Source organism: Oncorhynchus keta, chromosome 35 (genome assembly GCF_023373465.1).
Source record: "Oncorhynchus keta strain PuntledgeMale-10-30-2019 chromosome 35, Oket_V2, whole genome shotgun sequence".
Lineage (NCBI taxonomy): Eukaryota > Metazoa > Chordata > Actinopteri > Salmoniformes > Salmonidae > Oncorhynchus > Oncorhynchus keta.
The window spans coordinates 78,104,099-78,124,813 of NC_068455.1; the positions used below are offsets into that span (position 1 = coordinate 78,104,099).

General features: G+C 48.2%; 1 protein-coding gene across 50 annotated transcripts in view; it reads right to left on the minus strand.

Annotated features, from left to right (window-relative positions):
• Positions 1-20,715, minus strand: part of LOC118381099 (sodium/calcium exchanger 1-like) — a 115,680-nt gene that overhangs the window by 40,973 nt on the left and 53,992 nt on the right. For all 50 annotated transcript variants that reach the window (XM_052497957.1, XM_052497953.1, XM_052497954.1 and 47 more), the window contains exon 9: positions 19,505-19,977. In XM_052497957.1, coding sequence (XP_052353917.1) covers positions 19,505-19,977 — 473 coding nt within the window. The remainder of the gene's footprint in view (positions 1-19,504; positions 19,978-20,715) is intronic.

The following is a 20,715-nucleotide window of genomic DNA, read 5'->3' on the forward strand; positions in this document are numbered from 1 at the left end:
CAGTCCCCTCATCCAGCTGGTCCTGGGGCTGAGTTCACAAACCTGTTCTACTAACACACTGAAGCCTCAGTCCCCTCATCCAGCTGGTCCTGGGGCTGAGTTCACAAACCTGTTCTACTAACACACTGAAGCCTCAGTCCCCTCATCCAGCTGGTCCTGGGGCTGAGTTCACAAACCTGTTCTACTAACACACTGAAGCCTCAGTCCCCTCATCCAGCTGGTCCTGGGGCTGAGTTCACAAACCTGCTCTACTAACACACTGAAGCCTCAGTCCCCTCATCCAGCTGGTCCTGGGGCTGAGTTCACAAACCTGTTCTACTAACACACTGAAGCCTCAGTCCCCTCATCCAGCTGGTCCTGGGGCTGAGTTCACAAACCTGTTCTACTAACACACTGAAGCCTCAGTCCCCTCATCCAGCTGGTCCTGGGGCTGAGTTCACAAACCTGTTCTACTAACACACTGAAGCCTCAGTCCCCTCATCCAGCTGGTCCTGGGGCTGAGTTCACAAACCTGTTCTACTAACACACTGAAGCCTCAGTCCCCTCATCCAGCTGGTCCTGGGGCTGAGTTCACAAACCTGCTCTACTAACACACTGAAGCCTCAGTCCCCTCATCCAGCTGGTCCTGGGGCTGAGTTCACAAACCTGTTCTACTAACACACTGAAGCCTCAGTCCCCTCATCCAGCTGGTCCTGGGGCTGAGTTCACAAACCTGTTCTACTAACACACTGAAGCCTCAGTCCCCTCATCCAGCTGGTCCTGGGGCTGAGTTCACAAACCTGTTCTACTAACACACTGAAGCCTCAGTCCCCTCATCCAGCTGGTCCTGGGGCTGAGTTCACAAACCTGTTCTACTAACACACTGAAGCCTCAGTCCCCTCATCCAGCTGGTCCTGGGGCTGAGTTCACAAACCTGTTCTACTAACACACTGAAGCCTCAGGACCAGAACATTTAATCAATCAGAATAAACCAAATTACAACACAGTCAAAACAAAACTACATTGCTTATTGGGAAACACAAGCACAAACACAAAGAAAAATGCAGTCCTATCTGTCCCTAAATGGACAGTACACAGTACGGCTAAATATTTGACCATGGTTACTGATCAAAACCTTAGAAAAACCTTGCCAAAGTACAGGCTCAGTGAGCACAGCCTTGCCATTGAGAAGGGTAGACACAGGAAAACCTGGCTCCCCGTAGAGGAAAGGCTGTGCAACCACTGTACAACAGCAGAACCTGAGACAGAGCTGCATTTCCTGACAAAATGTAAAAAATATTAAACAATTAGAGAGTGTCATTTTCCCAAATTTGAAACCCTTATTCAAGGTTTCAAAGACCTCTCTGATGAGAGTAGGCTATCCGTCCTGTTGGGGGAGGACGCAGAGAGCTGTGGGTTGACAGCGCACAACATTGCTGCCTGCCATAAGTTGAGGGACAATATGTACATTGTTACGTCATGCCAATAAAGCAAATTTAATTGAATTGAATTGAGAGACAGAGAGAGAGAGGAATGAGGGTGACCTACCCTAGAGAGACACAGAGAGAGAGAGAAAGAGAGAGAGAGAGAGAGAGAGACAGTGAGAGAGAGACAGCGAGAGAGAGACAGCGAGAGACAGAGAGAGAGAGAGAGAGAGAGAGAGAGAAAGAGAGAGAGAGAGAGAGAGAGAGAGAGAGAGAGAGAGAGAGAGAGAGAGAGAGAGAGAGAGAGAGAGAGAGAGAGAGAGAGAGAGAGAGAGAGACAGAGAGAGAGACAGAGAGAGAGACAGAGACAGAGAGAGAAAGACAGAGAGGGGAACTGACACTCTAACCAAGTGTCAGTTCCCCTTACCTATAGCTGTGAATATTACACCCAAATCAACACCTTTATATGAACACAATAGGAAGTACCGTGTGTGTCTGTGTCTGTGTGTGTATCTGTGTGTGTGTGTCTGTGTTGTGTGTGTGTGTGTGTGTGTGTGTGTGTGTGTGTGTGTGTGTGTGTGTGTGTGTGTGTGTGTGTGTGTGTGTGTGTGTGTGTGTGTGTGTGTGTGTGTGTGTGTGTGTGTGTGTGTGTGTCTGTATGTGTGTATGTGTGTGTGTGGAAGAATACAGTTGGTAGAGCATCATGCCTTAATTGATTGTCATAGCAACGACTGACAACAACGTTTCAACGAGGAACAACTTTATTAAAACGGTTGTCCGTTTGTAAAATAAAAGATTGTTTTTCTCTGACCGTCTGACTACGAGAGGAGAGACAGAGAGGAGAGACAGAGACAGAGAGGAGAGACAGAGAGGAGAGACAGAGAGGAGAGACAGAGAGGAGAGACAGAGAGGAGAGACAGAGAGCGAGACAGAGAGGAGAGACAGAGAGGAGAGACAGAGAGGAGAGACAGAGAGGAGAGACAGAGAGGAGAGACAGAGAGGAGAGACAGAGAGCGAGACAGAGAGGAGAGACAGAGAGGAGAGACAGAGAGGAGAGACAGAGAGGAGAGACAGAGAGAGAGAGGAGAGACAGAGAGCGAGACAGAGAGGAGAGACAGAGAGGAGAGACAGAGAGGAGAGACAGAGAGGAGAGACAGAGGAGAGACAGAGAGGAGAGACAGAGAGGAGAGACAGAGAGGAGAGACAGAGAGTGAGACAGAGAGGAGAGACAGAGAGCGAGACAGACTCGTCTTCCCTCACTTTCCCGCTTTCCATCGCTCTCTCTCCTCTCTTTGTTGTTCTCATCTTCTGTTCATTACATATTAATATTCTACTGAAATAAATAGCTGGAAGAAGAGGGAGGAGGAGGAGGAGGAGAAGGAGGAGTGTGTTTGAAGTGTGTATCATGAGAACAGTTAGACACACACACACAGACACACACACACACACACACACACACACACACACACACACACACACACACACACACACACACACACACACACACACACACACACACACACATACACAGCGTTTGAATGACAGCTCTCCTCTCCTCAGACAGCTGAAGGTGAGTCTCTGGCTCGAAGCGCTAACTATCGTCATAAAAACCAATGCCAATGCAGAATCGTGCCAACCACTGGCACACACACACAGACACATTTCCTCCTCTCCTCCCATCCTCATCCTCCCCCTCCTCCCACTCCTCATCTTCTCTCTTCCCCCTCCCTCCCTCCCTCCCTCCCTCCCTCCCTCCCCCTCCTTATTTTCTCTTCCTCCCCCTCTCTCTTTCCTCCTCATCCCCCTCTCACCACCCAGACACCAGTGTGTGCCACTTCTCTCATCCATCTTTCCCCGTCTCCCTCCTCTTTCACGCTGTCTTTATCTTCCTCCAGCTACCATCCATCTTCTTTCCAACCCTAACCCTCTCCATCTCTCTAACCCTCTCCATCTCTCTAACCCTCACCATCTCTCTAACCCTCTCCATCTCTCTAACCCTCTCCATCTCTCTAACCCTCTCCATCTCTCTAAACCTCTCCATCTCTCTAACCCTCTCCATCTCTCTAACCCTCTCCATCTCTCTAACCCTCTCCATCTCTCTAACCCTCTCCATCTCTCTAACCCCTCCATCTCCTAAATCCTCTCTAACCCTCTCCATCTCTCTAACCCTCTCCATCTCTCTAACCCTCTCCATCTCTCTAACCCTCTCCATCTCTCTAACCCTCTCCATCTCTCTAACCCTCTCCATCTCTCTAACCCTCTCCATCTCTCTAACCCTCTCCATCTCTCTAACCCTCTCCATCTCTCTAACCCTCTCCATCTCTCTAACCCTCTCCATCTCTCTAACCCTCTCCATTTCTCTAACCCTCTCTAACCCTCTCCATCTCTCTAACCCTCTCCATCTCTCTAACCCTCTCCATCTCTCTAACCCTCTCCATCTCTCTAACCCTCTCCATCTATCTAACCCTCTCCATCTATCTAACCCTCTCCATCTCTCTAACCCTCTCCTTGTCTCCATATCTCCAACCCTAACCCTAACCCTCTCATTCTCTCCAACCCTAACCCTCTCATTCTCTCCAACCCTAACCCTCTCCTTCTCTCCAACCCTAACTCTGAGCCCTGACAGACCTGGGCCCTGACAGACCTGGGCCCTGACAGACCTGGGCCCTGACAGACCTGGGCCCTGTCAGACCTGGGCCCTGACAGACCTGGGCCCTGACAGACCTGGGCCCTGACAGACCTGGGCCCTGACAGTAAATCTCAGTAAGACCAAAATAATGATGTTCCAAAAAAGGTCCAGTTGTCAGGACGACAAATACACATTCCATCTAGACACCGTTGCCCTACAAAAATACGATACATACCTCGGCCTAAACATCAGCGCCACAGGTAACTTCCACAAAGCTGTGAACGACCTGAGAGACAAGGCAAGAAGGGCCTTCTATGCCTTCAAAAGGAACATAAAATTTGACTTACCAATTAGGATTTGGCTAAAAACACTTGAATCAGTTATAGAACCCATTGTCCTTTATGGTTGTGAGGTCTGGGGTCCGCTCACCAAAATATTCTCTGTGTACAACGTAGAACACCAAATAATGCATGCAGAGCAGAATTAGGACGATACCCACTAATTATTAAAATCCAGAAAAGAGCCGTTAAATTCTACAACCACCTAAAAGGAAGCAATTCCCAAACCTTCCATAACAAAGCCATCACCTACAGAGAGATGAACCTGGAGAAGAGTCCCCTAAGCAAGCTGGTCCTGGGGCTTTGTTCACAAACACAAACAGACCCTACAGAGCCCCAGGACAGCAGCACAATTAGACCCAACCAAATCATGAGAAAACAAAAAGATAATTACTTGACACATTGGAAAGAATTAACAAAAAAACAGAGCAAACTAGAATGCTATTTGGCCATAAACAGACCCAAAATTAAGGAAAGCTTTGACTATGTACAGACTCAGTGAGCATAGCCTTGCTATTGAGAAAGGCCGCCGTAGGCAGACATGGCTCTCAAGAGAAGACAGGCTATGTGCTCACTGCCCACAAAATGAGGTGGAAACTGAGCTGCACTTCCTAACCTCCTGTCCAATGTATGACCATATTAGAGAGACATATTTCCCTCAGATTACACAGACCCACAAATATTTTGAAAACAAATCCAATTTTGATAAACTCCCATATCTACTGGGTGAAATACCACAGTGTGCCATCACAGCAGCAAGATGTGTGACCTGTTGCCACGAGAAAAGGTCAACCAGTGAAGAACAAACACCATTTTAATACAACCCATATTTATGTTTATTTATTTTCCCTTTTTTACTTTAACTATCTGCACATTATTACAACACTGTGTATATATATATATATATATATATAATATGACATTTGAAATGTCTTTATTATTTTGTAACTTTTGTAAGTGTAATGTTTACTGTTTATTTCTGATTGTTAAATTCACTTTTGTTTACAGTTGGGTTTTTTTTGCGATGGCTTTACACACTTGTTGCGGAATGTGGCAACACAAGCCAACTATGACACAACACTCGGAGAGAAACTCTGCAATCAAAACCTAACAATCCTATTTAAAAATTGAATTTTTTTGCAACAAAATAATACACACACACACAGGCACCATTTAAATGAGTCTTTTAAAGCAGCAACAACACACTGATGTACTTTAAACAAAACACTGCTTTAGTATTTTGTACAACTTTTTCATGTTCTCAGACAGGCTTCTGTGAAAGATTGTTCCATTTACATTTACATTTACATTTAAGTCATTTAGCAGACGCTCTTATCCAGAGCGACTTACAAATTGGTGCATTCACCTTATGACATCCAGTGGAACAGCCACTTTACAATAGTGCATCTAAATCTTTTAAGGGGGGTGAGAAGGATTACTTTATCCTATCCTAGGTATTCCTTAAAGAGGTGGGGTTTCAGGTGTCTCCGGAAGGTGGTGATTGACTCCGCTGTCCTGGCGTCGTGAGGGAGTTTGTTCCACCATTGGGGGGCCAGAGCAGCGAACAGTTTTGACTGGGCTGAGCGGGAACTGTACTTCCTCAGTGGTAGGGAGGCATCTTATTGACTAAAATGATTAAAATTATACTTTTTTTATTTAACCAGGCAAGTCAGTTAAGAACAAATTCTTATTTTCAATGACGGCCTCGGAACAGTGGGTTAACTGCCTGTTCAGGGGCAGAACGACAGATTTGTACCTTGTCGGCTCGGGGGTTTGAACTTGCAACCTCCCGGTTACTAGTCCAGCACTCTAACCACTAGGCTACCCTGCCACCTCTACACTCTAACCACTAGGCTACCCTGCCACCTCTACACTCTAACCACTAGGCTACCCTGCCACCTCTACACTCTAACCACTAGGCTACCCTGCCACCTCTACACTCTAACCACTAGGCTACCCTGCCACCTCTACACTCTAACCACTAGGCTACCCTGCCATCTCTACACTCTAACCACTAGGCTACCCTGCCACCTCTACACTCTAACCACTAGGCTACCCTGCAGCCTCTACACTCTAACCACTAGGCTACCCTGCCACCTCTACACTCTAACCACTAGGCTACCCTGCCATCTCTACACTTCAAAGCCAACACAAAACCCTGCCATCTCTACAAACCACTAGGCTACCCTGCTCTACACTCTAACCAAAAACACTCTAACCACTAGGCTACCCTGCCACCTCCATTAACCACCAGGCTAGCCTGCCACCTCTACACTCTAACCACTAGGCTACCCTGCCACCTCTACAAACCACTCGGCTACCCTGCCACCTCTACACTCTAACCACTAGGCTACCCTGCCACCTCTACACTCTAACCACTAGGCTACCCTGCCACCTCTACACTCTAACCACTAGGCTACCCTGCCACCTCTACACTCTAACCACTAGGCTAAATCTCTACACTCTAAACTAACCCTGCCATCTAATTAACCACTCGGTAAAATCTACACTCTAACCATAGGCTACCCTGCCAACACTCTAACCACTAAAACTCTAACCACTGTACCCTGCCACCTCTACACTCTAACCACTAGGCTACCCTGCCACCTCTACACTCTAACCACTAGGCTACCCTGCCACCTGGTTAATCACTAGGCTCCCTGCCACCTCTCTCTAACCAGGCTACCCTGCCACCTCACACTCTAACCACTAGGCTACACTGCCGCCTCCACACTCTAACCACTAGGCTACCCTGCCACCTCTACACTCTAACCACTAGGCTACCCTGCCGCCTCTACACTCTAACCACTAGGCTACCCTGACTCTAACCACTAGACTACCCTGCCACCTCTACACTCTAACCACTTGGCTACCCTACCACCTCTACTCTAACCACTTGGCTACCCTACCACCTCTCTCTAACCACTAGGCTACCCTGCCACCTCACACTCTAACCACTAGGCTACCCTACCACCTCTACACTCTAACCACTGGGCCACCTCTACACTCTAACCACTAGGCTACCCTGCCACAGTAACCACTAGGCTACCCTGCCGAACTCTAACCACTAGGCTACCCTGCCGCCTCTACACTCTAACCACTAGGCTACCCTGCCGCCCAGACTCTAACCACTAGGAGGCCTCTACACTCTAACCACTAGGCTACCCTGCCACCTCTACACTCTAACCACTATGACACTGCCGCCTCTACAAACCACAGGCTACCCTGCCACCTCTACACTCTAACCACTAGGCTACCTGCCGCCTCTACACTCTAACCACTAGGCTACCCTGCCGCCTCTACACTCTAACCACTAGGCTACCCTGCCTCTACACTCTAACCACTAGGCTACCCTGCCGCCTCTACACTCTAACCACTAGGGCCTCTACACTCTAACCACTAGGCTACCCTGCCGCCTCTACACTCTAACCACTAGGCTACCCTGACTCTAACCACTCTACCCTGCAGCCCCTACAAACCACTAGGCTACCCTGCCATCTCTACACTCTAACCACTAGGCTACCCTGCCGCCTCTACACTCTAACCACTAGGCTACCCTGCAGCCCCTACACTCTAACCACTAGGCTACCCTGCCACCTCTACACTCTAACCACTAGGCTACCCTGCCACCCATCTACTCACATTTCAAAGAACACAAAAATAAAAAGGCTTCAGAAAAAAAATAATAACCTGCCATTGCAGGTTTTTACAACAACAAAACAAAAAAAAGTAGAATAATCAATACAATATGTTACTGTAAACTCACAGAAACAAAAATAATTACAGTAAAATTACAGTGCAATGGTAAACACAAAATTGTACTGTAAAGGATTGTAAGGGATGGGGTAGATGGTTTATGGATCCCGCCTTCTGTCAGGGTCTGGTCACATCACCTCAACCACATCACAAGCCTAGTCATCCCTGGCTAGACAACGGGGAAAATATCGCCTTGTATCTCACCCTGGGCTGACCCAATCGGATTGAGAAATGGGGAGTAAAGGGGCCAAGTATACAACTGTGAAGTTGTGGTTGGTGAACCAGTTCCTGACCAGAGCAGCCCGGAGGAAACTAACATTATCCCAGATGACAACAAACCAGAGCTGCTCTGGTCCGTCCTGTACAACTACATGATGTAGTGCATCCAGAAATATGATTATGTGTTGTAGTATTGTAGGGACCGAGGTTGGCATGGTGATACATCCAGAAATATGATTATGTGTTGCAGTATTGTAGGGACCGAGGTTGGCATGGTGATGCATCTTCCTCTACATCTACCTCTACCTCTTCCTATACCTCTACCTCTTCCTCTACCTCTTCCTCTACCTCTTCCTATACTTCTTCCTCTTCCTATACTTCTTCCTATACCTCTTCCTATACCTCTACCTCTTCCTATACTTCTACCTCTTCCTCTTCCTATACCTCTACCTCTTCCTATACTTCTACCTCTTCCTCTACCTCTTCCTATACTTCTTCCTATACCTCTTCCTATACCTCTACCTCTTCCTCTACCTCTTCCTATACTTCTACCTCTTCCTATACTTCTACCTCTTCCTATACCTCTACCTCTTCCTATACCTCTTCCTCTACCTCTACCTCTTCCTATACTTCTACCTCTTCCTATACCTCTACCTCTTCCTATACCTCTTCCTATACTTCTACCTCTTCCTATACTTCTACCTCTTCCTATACATCTACCTCTTCCTATACCTCTTCCTATACTTCTACCTCTTCCTATACTTCTACCTCTTCCTATACCTCTACCTCTTTCTATACTTCTTCCTATACTTCTACCTCTTCCTATACTTCTACCTCTTCCTATACATCTACCTCTTCCTATACCTCTTCCTATACTTCTACCTCTTCCTATACTTCTACCTCTTCCTATACTTCTACCTCTTCCTATACTTCTTCCTATACCTCTTCCTCTACCTCTTCCTCTACCTATACCTCTACCTCTTCCTATACCTCTACCTCTTCCTATACCTCTACCTCTTCCTATACCTCTACCTCTACTTCTACTTCTCCCTCCCCCTCTCACTCTCACTGCCTCCATGTTTGCATAGTTCTCACGAAAGAGGTGATCTTACCTGAGGACTATTTGTAGTGGTGAGGCTCAGCCTAATTGGTGTTCAGTTACAGTAGAAGTGTGTGTGTGTGTGTGTGTGTGTGTGTGTGTGTGTGTGTGTGTGTGTGTGTGTGTGTGTGTGTGTGTGTGTGTGTGTGTGTGTGTGTGTGTGTGTGTGTGTGTGTGTGTGTGTGTGTGTGTGTGCGTGTACGTGTGCGTGCGTGTGTGTCTGTGTCTGTTGCCAATTTCAGGTATGTTTTGCATTTTGAATAGAAGTGGTTTCCCAATGATTGCAAGAGATTTCATTCTTGAACGAAGTGTCTAATGTAAGAGACAGTGTGTAAGAGACAGCGTGTAAGAGACAGCGTGTAAGAGACAGCGTGTAAGAGACAGCGTGTAAGAGACAGCGTGTAAGAGACAGCGTGTAGTGTTTTGAAAATGTGTTGTGGAATTGCAAACAAAGTGCAAAGCAGAAAATATGTTTGTACTTTTGGTGTCTTTGTAAAAAAATAACAAATAAAAATAAAAAAGTTAGGGTTCTGATGCTTTTGTCTTTCAGTGTGTATTATCTATTGCACTGGCTTTGGCAATGTTAACATGTGTTTCCCATGTCAATAAAGACCTTACACTGAAATTGAAATTGAATTGAGAGAGAGAGAATTAGAGAGAGAGAGAGGAGAGAGTGATGGGAGAGAGTTAGAGAGAGAGAAAGAGAGAGAGAGAGAGACAGAGAGAGAGAGGGGAGAGAGTGAGGGGAGAGAGACAGAGACAGAGAGAGGAAAGGGGGACGAGTGTCAGTTCCCTTACCAGCTGAGAATATTACACCCAAATCAGAGACAGAGAGAGAGAGGGGAGTTAGAGAGAGAGAGAGAGAGAGAGAGAGAGAGAGAGAGAGAGAGAGAGAGAGAGAGAGGGGGGAGAGAGTTAGAGAGGGAGAGGAGAGAGAGTTAGAGAGACAGAGAGAAAGGGGAGAGAAAAGTTAACAGAGAAAGAGATCTGTTTGCCTGACATTTTGTGTGTGTGCGTGTGTGCGTGTGCGTGTGTGTGTGCGTGTGTGTGTGTTTTGTGTGTGTGTGCGTGTGTGTGCGTGTGCGCGTGTGTGTGTGTGTGTGTGTAGCCGTAGTAATAGTACAGTAGTAACACGGTACAGCTAACGCCCAGGCCTTGTGGTCAGACTGACCTCGGCCTACACCCTCCAGGCTCCAGGCTGGCTCCAGGGGGGTGAGAGGGATGCTGTGCCCGGTGTCGGGGCTCTAATCTGGGGCACGGCGGTGGAGGGAGCAGCCCGTGGCTGGAGGTCCTGTTCACTAATTACAGACTGTGTGTAAGACCACGGGGAATGATCATAGAGCACTCCGTGTGTGTGTGTGTGTGTGTGTGTGTGTGTGTGTGTGTGTGTGTGTGTGTGTGTGTGTGTGTGTGTGTGTGTGTGTGTGTGTGTGTGTGTGTGTGTGTGTGTGTGTGTGTGTGTGTGTGTGTGTGTGTGTGAGCAGTGGCAGGGTTGAAGAATAACCACAGGGACAAAAACCACTGCTATGAAAAGAGAGGGAAGAAGAGAGGGAGGAAGAGAGGGGAGAAGGAGAGAACACCAAACAAGTCAAAACATGTCTCAAAGACATGAGAAAATGTCTTCCACTATTTCTGACATTCTGACACCGCTGCTAAAACATTTAAATGCACACACACGAAAACAAAACAACACTAAAAGCGTGGCATATTTTGTCCAAATGGCATCCTATTCCCTTTACCTGCTACTGGAGGGACAGTGAGGGAGATAGAGATAGTAGGGAAGAAAGAGAGAGAGAGGGGGGGGGAGGAGGAGAGGGAGTGAGGGAGGGAGAGAGAGGGGGGGGTGAGGGAAAGAGAGAGAGAGAGGGGGGGTGAGGGAAAGAGAGAGAGAGAGAGAGAGAGAGAGAGAGAGAGAGAGAGAGAGAGAGAGAGAGAGAGAGAGGGTGAGAGAGAGAGAGAGAGAGGGAGAGAGAGAGAGGGAGGAGAGGGAGTGAGGGAAAGATGGAGAATTAAAGAGAGAAGAAGAGATGTAATGAGGGAGAATTAAAGAGAGAAGAAGAGAGATAATGAGGGAGAATTCGAGAGAAGAAGAGATGTAATGAGGGAGAATTAAAGAGAGAAGAAGAGATGTAATGAGGGAGAATTAAAGAGAGAATAAGAGAGATAATGAGGGAGAATTAAAGAGAGAAGAAGAGAGATAATGAGGGAGAATTAAAGAGAGAAGAAGAGAGATAATGAGGGAGAATTAAAAAGAGAAGAGAGATAATGAGGGAGAATTAAAGAGAGAAGAAGAGAGATAATGAGGGAGAATTAAAGAGAGAAGAAGAGAGATAATGAGGGAGAATTAAAGAGAGAAGAAGAGAGATAATGAGGGAGAATTAAAGAGAGAAGAGATGCAATGAGGGAGAATTAAAGAGAGAAGAAGAGAGATAATGAGGGAGAATGGTTGATAAATAAAACAGTAGAAAGCATCGCTCACACATACCTAGACCCCCCCGCCCCCCTCCCACACACACACACACACCCTCTCTCTCCTTCCGTCAAACACACCCTCTCTCTCCTTCCGTTAAACTCAGACACACTCACACTCGGCGAACAACACTGAATAATTTATTTAATGTCCTCATCTATGGCGGACACTTAAAAAGATTATAACTTTACGCAACTTGTTAAACATTTATGCAACTCAGCCACATAAAGTTTATAACTTTACACAACTTGTTAAACATTTATGCAACACTGAGCAATTTAAAGGTCTCTTTTTTCTCCCTCTCTCTCTTGCTCTCACAGTTACACATCTGCTAGACACCAGACCCAGCTAGCAGATAACGTTCTGAGAACTATATGTTTGCTAGATCTTGGTGAGATATATTTTCTTGGCATTCTTGGGGGGAACATACGACATCATAAAATCCATGTACACAAATAAAAACCGTGTGGTTAAAATGAGCAAAAAACACACATTTCTTTCCAAAGGGCCGGGGGATGAGACAGGGATGCAGCTTGAGCCCCACCCTCTTCAACATATATATCTACAAATTGGTGAGGGCACGAGAACAGTCTGCAGCACCCGGCCTCACCCTACAAGAATCTGAAGTCAAATGTCTACTGTTTTCTGATGATCTGGTGCTTCTGTCACCAACCAAGGAGGGCCTACAGCAGCACCTAGATCTTCTGCACAGATTCTGCCAGACCTGGGCCCTGACAGTAAATCTCAGTAAGACCAAAATAATGGTGTTCCAAAAAAGGTCCAGTCGCCAGGACCACAAATACAAATTACAAGCATATCCTTGCCGTCCAAACCTTCCCCTAACCCGGACGACGCTGGGCCAATTGTGTGCCGCCCCATGGGTCTCCCAGTCGCGGCCAGCTGCGACAGAGCCTGGATTGGAACCCAGAATATCTAGTGGCACAGCTAGCACTGTGATGCAGTGCCTTAGACCACTGCGCCACTCAGGAGGCCTGCTTGCAGAATTCTGCAAAAATGTCCTCTGTGTACAATGTAAAACACCAAATGCAGAGAGATAATTCATCCATATCAGAGACATTTCCCTCAGATCAGATCCACAAAGAATGATAAAACTCCCATATCTACTGGGTGTGACATCACCAGAGATGGAAACTCGAGTCTGACACTTAAGTCACAAAGAAAATGACTTGGACTCATAATCGATAGACTTGAGACTTAACTTGAACTCTAGATAAGAGACTCGTGAACAATGCAAGTCCGTACTGGGATAAGTATTTGCTGTGCGTCCTGTCAGATGACACGAAACAGGCGGCATTGTGACACGGAGTCGTTTGATACAGAGGGCTGAAAAGCGTTCTAGAATGTCTGCCTGTGCAGACAAGGACGTATCTAATTAAATGGGAGGATAGTGGTTCACTTATATTTGCACTTTGTCCTTATTTGATTGAGCGGACATTGTGTATGTTATTGCGATATAGATCGGGAACATTCAAACGCAAGCAAAAGTTAAGCTATCGTTTATCTTAAGTTTATCTTCAGTTAAGCTTGTTGAGACAAGAAAAAGTCCGCTATTGTTTATCATAAATATGTGAAATCATGTCATATGTAAATAATATGCTGTAAATTATATAGTTATGACAGTGTTCGCAAACTAACATTAAAATGAAATTGTCCAAAAACATAATGTAGGATTTTTTTCTGTTTTTTTTTTAAACAGTTTCACATTGACTGTTGACCTAGTGAACCGTCTTAGTGATCTTAGAGAGCAACTATTATGTAAACAAAAACAACAACAACAACATGTAAACAGATTATCAGACTGGTCGAGGTGGAATAAACATGTAAACAGATTATCAGACTGGTCTAGGTGGCATAAACATGTAAACAGATTATCAGACTGGTCTAGGTGGAATAAACATGGAAACAGATTATCAGACTGGTCTAGGTGGAATAAACATGTAAACAGATTATCAGACTGGTCTAGGTGGAATAAACATGGAAACAGATTATCAGACTGGTCTAGGTGGAATAAACATGGAAACAGATTATCAGACTGGTCTAGGTGGCATAAACATGTAAACAGATTATCAGACTGGTCTAGGTGGAATAAACATGGAAACAGATTATCAGACTGGTCTAGGTGGAATAAACATGTAAACAGATTATCAGACTGGTCTAGGTGGAATAAACATGGAAACAGATTATCAGACTGGTCTAGGTGGCATAAACATGGAAACAGATTATCAGACTGGTCTAGGTGGAATAAACATGGAAACAGATTATCAGACTGGTCTAGGTGGAATAAACATGTAAACAGATTATCAGACTGGTCTAGGTGGAATAATTTAAAAGGAAAAAAAGATTTACACCAGTGCCCCAGTGGAGAAGAGAGTGTTTAGTCATATGTTGCCCATGCCAATAAAGCACTTACATTGAATTGAACTGAGAGAGACAGAGAGAGAGAGAGAGAGAGAGAGAGAGAGAGAGAGAGAGAGAGAGAGAGAGAGAGAGAGAGAAAGAGAGAGAGAGAGAGAGAGAGAGAGAGAGAGAGAGAGAGAGAGAGAGAGAGAGAGAGAGAGAGAGAGAGAGAGAAAGAAAGAGAGAGATAAAGAGGGAGAGAAATGAGAAAGAAAGAAAGAAAGTAAGACGGAAGGGGGAAAATGTATTTGTGGACGTGTTTAAGAATTTAAAAACCAGAAGTCCCCACAAAAATAGTAAATAAACCGAATTTGAGCAATTGGGGACATGTTGTTAGTCCCCACAAGGTCAAATGCTATTTCTTGGGGGATTAGTGTTAAGGTTAGAATTAGTGTTAGGGTTAAGATTAAGTTTAGGGTTAGGGTTAGGAGTTAGGTTTAGGTTTAAGAGGGTTAGGTTTTTTGGGTTAAGGTCAGGGTTAGGGGTTAGGGAAAATAGGATTTTAAATGAGTGTGTGTGTGTGTGTGTGTGTGTGTGTGTGTGTGTGTGTGTGTGTGTGTGTGTGTGTGTGTGTGTGTGTGTGTGTGTGTGTGTGTGTGTGTGTGTGTGTGTGTGCGTGCGTGCGTGCGTGCGTGCGTGCGTGCGTGCGTGTGTGTGTGTGTGTGATGTTGAATGGGTGTATCCACAGATCTTGTAATGAATAGCCTGGGGAGAGTCCTGTTCTATTTCCAGACACACCTTCAGCACCACACACACTCTGCCAAACACACACACACACACACACTCTGCCAAACACACACACACACACACACACACTCTGCCAAACACACACACACACACACACACACACTCTGCACACATACACACACACACTCTGCCAAACACACACACACTGCCAAACACAAACACACACACACTCTGCCAAACACACACGCACTCTTCCACGTCTCGTCTGTGTGTGTGTGTGTGTGTGTGTGTGTGTGTGTGTGTGCGTGCGTGCGTGCGTGCGTGCGTGTGTGTGTGTGTGTGTGTGTGTGTTAATGTGTGGAGGGGCGGTGTATGTGTGTGTCCTTCGCCTTCCCTATTGAGAGGTGAAAAATAAATCTCCTTGAAAATCTGTGAATTACACACCCACCCACACACACACCCACACACCCACCCACAAACACACCCACCCACAAACACACCCACCCACCCACACACACACACACCACTCCTGGATGTTCATTTATCATGATTCCCTTTCCCTTTCACCACGCTCCTTCTCTTGCTTCTCCTCTCTCTCTACTCCTCCTCTCTCTCCTCTCTCTCCTCCTCTCTCTCCTCCTCCTCTCTCTCCTTCTCTCTCTCCTCCTCTCTCTCCTTCTCCCTGTCCTCTCTCTCCTCCTCCTCTCTCTCTCTCTCCTCCTCTCTCTCTCTCCTATTCTCTCTCCTCCTCCTCTCTCTCTCTCTCTCTCTCTCTCTCTCTCTCCTCTCTCTCTTTCTCTCTCTCTCTCTCTCCCTCTACTCCTCTCTCTCTCTCTCCTCCTCTCTCTCCTCCTCTCTCCTTCTCTCTCTCCTCCTGTCTCCTTCTCTCTCCTTCTCTTTCTCCTCCCTCTCTCTCCTCTCTCTCTCTCTCTCTCTCTCTCTCTCTCTCTCTCTCTCTCTCTCTCCTCGTCTCTCTCCTCCTCTCTCTCTCTCTCCTCTCTCATTCTCTCTCTCCTCCTCTCTCTCTCTCTCCTCTCTCTCTCTCTCTCTCTCTCTCTCTCCCTCTCTCTTGCTCGCTCGCTCGCTCTCTCAGAGTCTATCAGTTCTGCCCTACCGCTCTGTAGATTTCCACTGAGACTGGCACAATCTCAGCTCTAGTCCTCCTTCCCTCCATCCCCCATACCTCCTTTTTCCCCTTCCCTGACCTTCCCTCTCCCCCATTAACCTCATCTCAGACAGGAAGCACCTTGGACCAAACCCTGACAGAGAAAGAAAGAGCAGAGATAACAGAGAGAGAGAGAGAGAGAAAGAAAGAAAGAAAGAAAGAAAGAAAGAAAGAAAGAAAGAAAGAAAGAAAGACAGGCGAGAGAGAGAGAGATAGAAGGGGGAGAGGAAGTAGAGAGAGGGAGAGAGGGATAGAAGGGGGAGAGGAAGTAGAGAGAGAGGGATAGAAGGGGGAGAGGAAGTAGAGAGAGAGAGGGGGATAGAAGGGGGAGAGGAAGTAGAGAGAGAAAGAGGGATAGAAGGGGGAGAGGAAGTAGAGAGAGAAAGAGGGATAGAAGGGGGAGAGGAAGTAGAGAGAGAAAGAGGGATAGAAGGGGGAGAGGAAGTAGAGAGAGAAAGAGGGATAGAAGGGGGAGAGGAAGTAGAGAGAGAAAGAGGGATAGAAGGGGGAGAGGAAGTAGAGAGAGAAAGAGGGATAGAAGGGGGAGAGGAAGTAGAGAGAGAAAGAGGGATAGAAGGGGGAGAGGAAGTAGAGAGAGAAAGAGGGATAGAAGGGGGAGAGGAAGTAGAGAGAGGGAGGGATAGAAGGGGGAGAGGAAGTAGAGAGAGGGAGAGATAGAAGGGGGAGAGGAAGTAGAGAGATAGAGAGGGATAGAAGGGGGAGAGGAAGTAGAGAGAGGGAGAGATAGAAGGGGGAGAGGAAGTAGAGAGAGAGAGAGATAGAAGGGGAGAGGAAGTAGAGAGATAGAGAGGGATAGAAGGGGAGAGGAAGTAGAGAGAGAGGGGGACAGAAGGGGGAGAGGAGGTAGAGAGAGAGAGAGGGATAGAAGGGGGAGAGGAAGTAGAGAGAGAGGGGGACAGAAGGGGGAGAGGAAGTAGAGCGAGAGAGAAGGGGGAGAGGAAGTAGAGAGAGAGAGGGGGATAGAAGGGGGAGAGGAAGGAGAGAGGGAGGGATAGAACGGGGAGAGGAAGTAGAGAGAGAGAGGGATAGAAGGGGGAGAGGAAGTAGAGAGAGGGAGGGATAGAAGGGGGAGAGGAAGTAGAGAGAGAGGGAGAGAAGGGGGAGAGGAAGTAGAGAGAGAGAGGGGGATAGAAGGGGGAGAGGAAGTAGAGAGAGAAAGAGGGATAGAAGGGGAGAGGAAGTAGAGAGAGAAAGAGGGATAGAAGGGGAGAGGAAGTAGAGAGAGAAAGAGGGATAGAAGGGGAGAGGAAGTAGAGAAAGAGGGAGAAGGGGAGAGGAATAGAGAGGGGATAGAAGGGGAGGAAGTAGAGAGAGAAAGAGGGATAGAAGGGGAGAGGAAGTAGAGAGAGGGAGGGATAGAAGGGGGAGAGGAAGTAGAGAGAGGGAGAGATAGAAGGGGGAGAGGAAGTAGAGAGATAGAGAGGGATAGAAGGGGGAGAGGAAGTAGAGAGAGAGAGGGATAGAAGGGGGAGAGGAGGTAGAGAGAGAGAGGGATAGAAGGGGGAGAGGAGGTAGAGAGAGAGAGAGGGATAGAAGGGGGAGAGGAAGTAGAGAGAGAGGGGGACAGAAGGGGAGAGGAGGTAGAGAGAGAGAGAGGGATAGAAGGGGGAGAGGAAGTAGAGAGAGAGGGGGACAGAAGGGGGAGAGGAAGTAGAGCGAGAGAGAAGGGGGAGAGGAAGTAGAGAGAGAGAGAGGGGGATAGAAGGGGGAGAGGAAGTAGAGAGAGGGGGGGTAGAAGGGGGAGAGGAAGTAGAGAGAGAGAGGGATAGAAGGGGGAGAGGAAGTAGAGAGAGGGAGGGATAGAAGGGGGAGAGGAAGTAGAGAGAGAGTGGGATAGAAGGGGGAGAGGAAGAAGAGAGAGAGAGATAGAAGGGGAGAGGAAGTAGAGAGAGGGAGGGATAGAAGGGGGAGAGGAAGTAGAGAGAGGGGGGGTAGAAGGGGGAGAGGAAGTAGAGAGAGAGTGGGATAGAAGGGGGAGAGGAAGTAGAGAGAGGGAGGGATAGAAGGGGGAGAGGAAGTAGAGAGAGGGGGGGATAGAAGGGGGAGAGGAAGTAGAGAGAGGGAGGGATAGAAGGGGGAGAGGAAGTAGAGAGAGGGAGGGATAGAAGGGGGAGAGGAAGTAGAGAGAGGGGGGGTAGAAGGGGGAGAGGAAGTAGAGAGAGGGAGGGATAGAAGGGGGAGAGGAAGTAGAGAGAGGGGGGGGTAGAAGGGGAGAGGAGTAGAGAGAGAGTGGGATAGAAGGGGAGAGGAAGTAGAGAGAGGGAGGGATAGAAGGGGGAGAGGAAGTAGAGAGAGGGGGGGTAGAAGGGGAGAGGAAGTAGAGAGAGGGAGGGATAGAAGGGGAGAGGAAGTAGAGAGAGGGGGATAGAAGGGGAGAGGAAGTAGAGAGAGGGAGGATAGAAGGGGAGAGGAAGTAGAGAGAGGGGGGTAGAAGGGGAGAGGAAGTAGAGAGAGGGAGGGATAGAAGGGGGAGAGGAAGTAGAGAGAGGGAGGGATAGAAGGGGGAGAGGAAGTAGAGGGGGTAGAAGGGGGGAGAGGAAGTAGAGAGAGGGAGGGATGGAAGAGAGAGAGGGGGGATAGAAGGGGAGAGGAAGTAGAGAGAGGGAGGGATAGAAGGGGAGAGAAGTAGAGAGGGGGTAGAAGGGGGGAGAGGAAGTAGAGAGAGAGTGGGATAGAAGGTGGAGAGGAAGTAGAGAGAGGGAATGTAGATACTGTAAGCTGGAATCCAGGAAGGGTTCCTTCCCTCCCTCCCTTCCCTCCCTCCCTCCTCCCTCCCCCTCCCTCCCTCCTCCTCCATCCCCCCTTTCCCACCAACAACAGTATCTACAAAGAAGTCTCTCCTTTCTGTTCATCCTTTTTCTCTTCCTGGCTTCCTTTCATCCTCAGCTCAAATCAATCAATATTGCTCTCTAATTCACACCCTCATGTAGTCATCAATATCTACTTTTTTATCCCAGCAAACACACACACACACACTTGAAATAACACACACATACCCACACACACAAACAGAAACATCTGAGCAAATTTTGTACACTTTTTTGAACCCTTATTTGAAATCTATAAACTGACGTTTTGACTTCAGCCGTGCAAATGCTGCATCAAAGACACCCACACACACCTTGTGCCCTTGTCGTCCCACAGCATGTCTGGTATCAGCTGGTAATGCACGTACACACACATACTGACTGTCAAACACTGACACACAGCGCTGTCATTCATCACTCTTTGACTGTACAGTGATAGAATTGAGAATTGAAAGAAAAGCAGACGATCATGGAAAAGGAACAGTCACTCACATCGTCTCGTCGTTCTGGAACTCCAGATTCCCAGACACCTCTTCGAAATCCTCTCCACCCCGGGCTGTCCCGTCTACGGTCCTGTAAGGCACCACCACCAGCCCCCGAGCCCCCGACGTCCTCTGAACCTTGACCTCCATGACCCCAACACTCTCGCTCACCCGCAGGGCGTCGATCTCAAACGAAAATATCCCCGCGTGATCGTCGTCGTAGATGGTCACCGTCGCCGTGTGGCCGTCACCGAGAACCGCCTTGGGGGAGGAGTTAGAATTTGTCTCCAACGGGTCGTAGCCAACCACACGAGGGTTACTGAGGTGGACATAGAAGTGCTCATCCTCTTCGAAGATGTCGTCGTCTATGATGCCCACAGTTATCTCTTTCAGGGTCTCGCCCGGCTTGAAGAGGAGGGTCCCTTCAGCGAATTCATAGTCTGAACCGGCGTTGGCTGTGCCGTCTTCTGTACGGTAGTCCACCTGAAGGAGAAGGGGAAGGAAGGGGGAAAGGAGGAGGAGGGGAGAGAGGAGGAGGAGGAGAGGGGGAGGAGAGGTGGGGGGAGAGGTGGGGGGGAGAGGAGGAGGAGGAGGAGGAAGAAGAGAGGGGAGGAGAGGGGGAAGGAAGGGAGGAGAGGAGGAGGAGGAGGGGAGAGGAGGAGGGAGGAAAGGGAAGGGGAGGAGAGGGGGGGGAGGGAAGGGGAGAGGAGAGGGGGAGAGGGAAGGGAGAGGAGAGGGGGAGAGGGAGAGGAGAGGAGAGGAGAGGAGAGGAGAGGAGAGGAGAGGAGAGGAGAGGAGAGGAGAGGAGAGGAGTAGGGGGAGGGAAGGAGGGAGGAAGAAAGGGGGGCAAGGAAGGGGGAGAGGAGGAGGAGGAGGAGGAAGAAGAGAGGGGAGGAGAGGGGGAAGGAAGGGGGAGAGGAGGAGGATGAGAGGGAAGGGGAGGAGAGGGGGAAGGGAAGGGGGAGGAGAGGAGAGGAGGAAGGGGAGAGGAGAGGAGAGGAGTGGGGGGAGGGAAGGAGGGAGGAAGAAAGGGGGGAGGGGCAAGGAAGGGGGAGAGGAGGAGGAGGAGGATGGGAGAGGAAGGAGGGAGGGAGGGGAGGAGGGGGGAGAGGGAAGGGGAGAGGAGAGGGAGAGAAGTAGGGGAGGGAAGGAGGAAGGAAGAAAGGGGGGAAGGAGAGGGGGAAGGAAGGGGGAGAGGAGGAGGAGGAGGAGGAGGAGAGG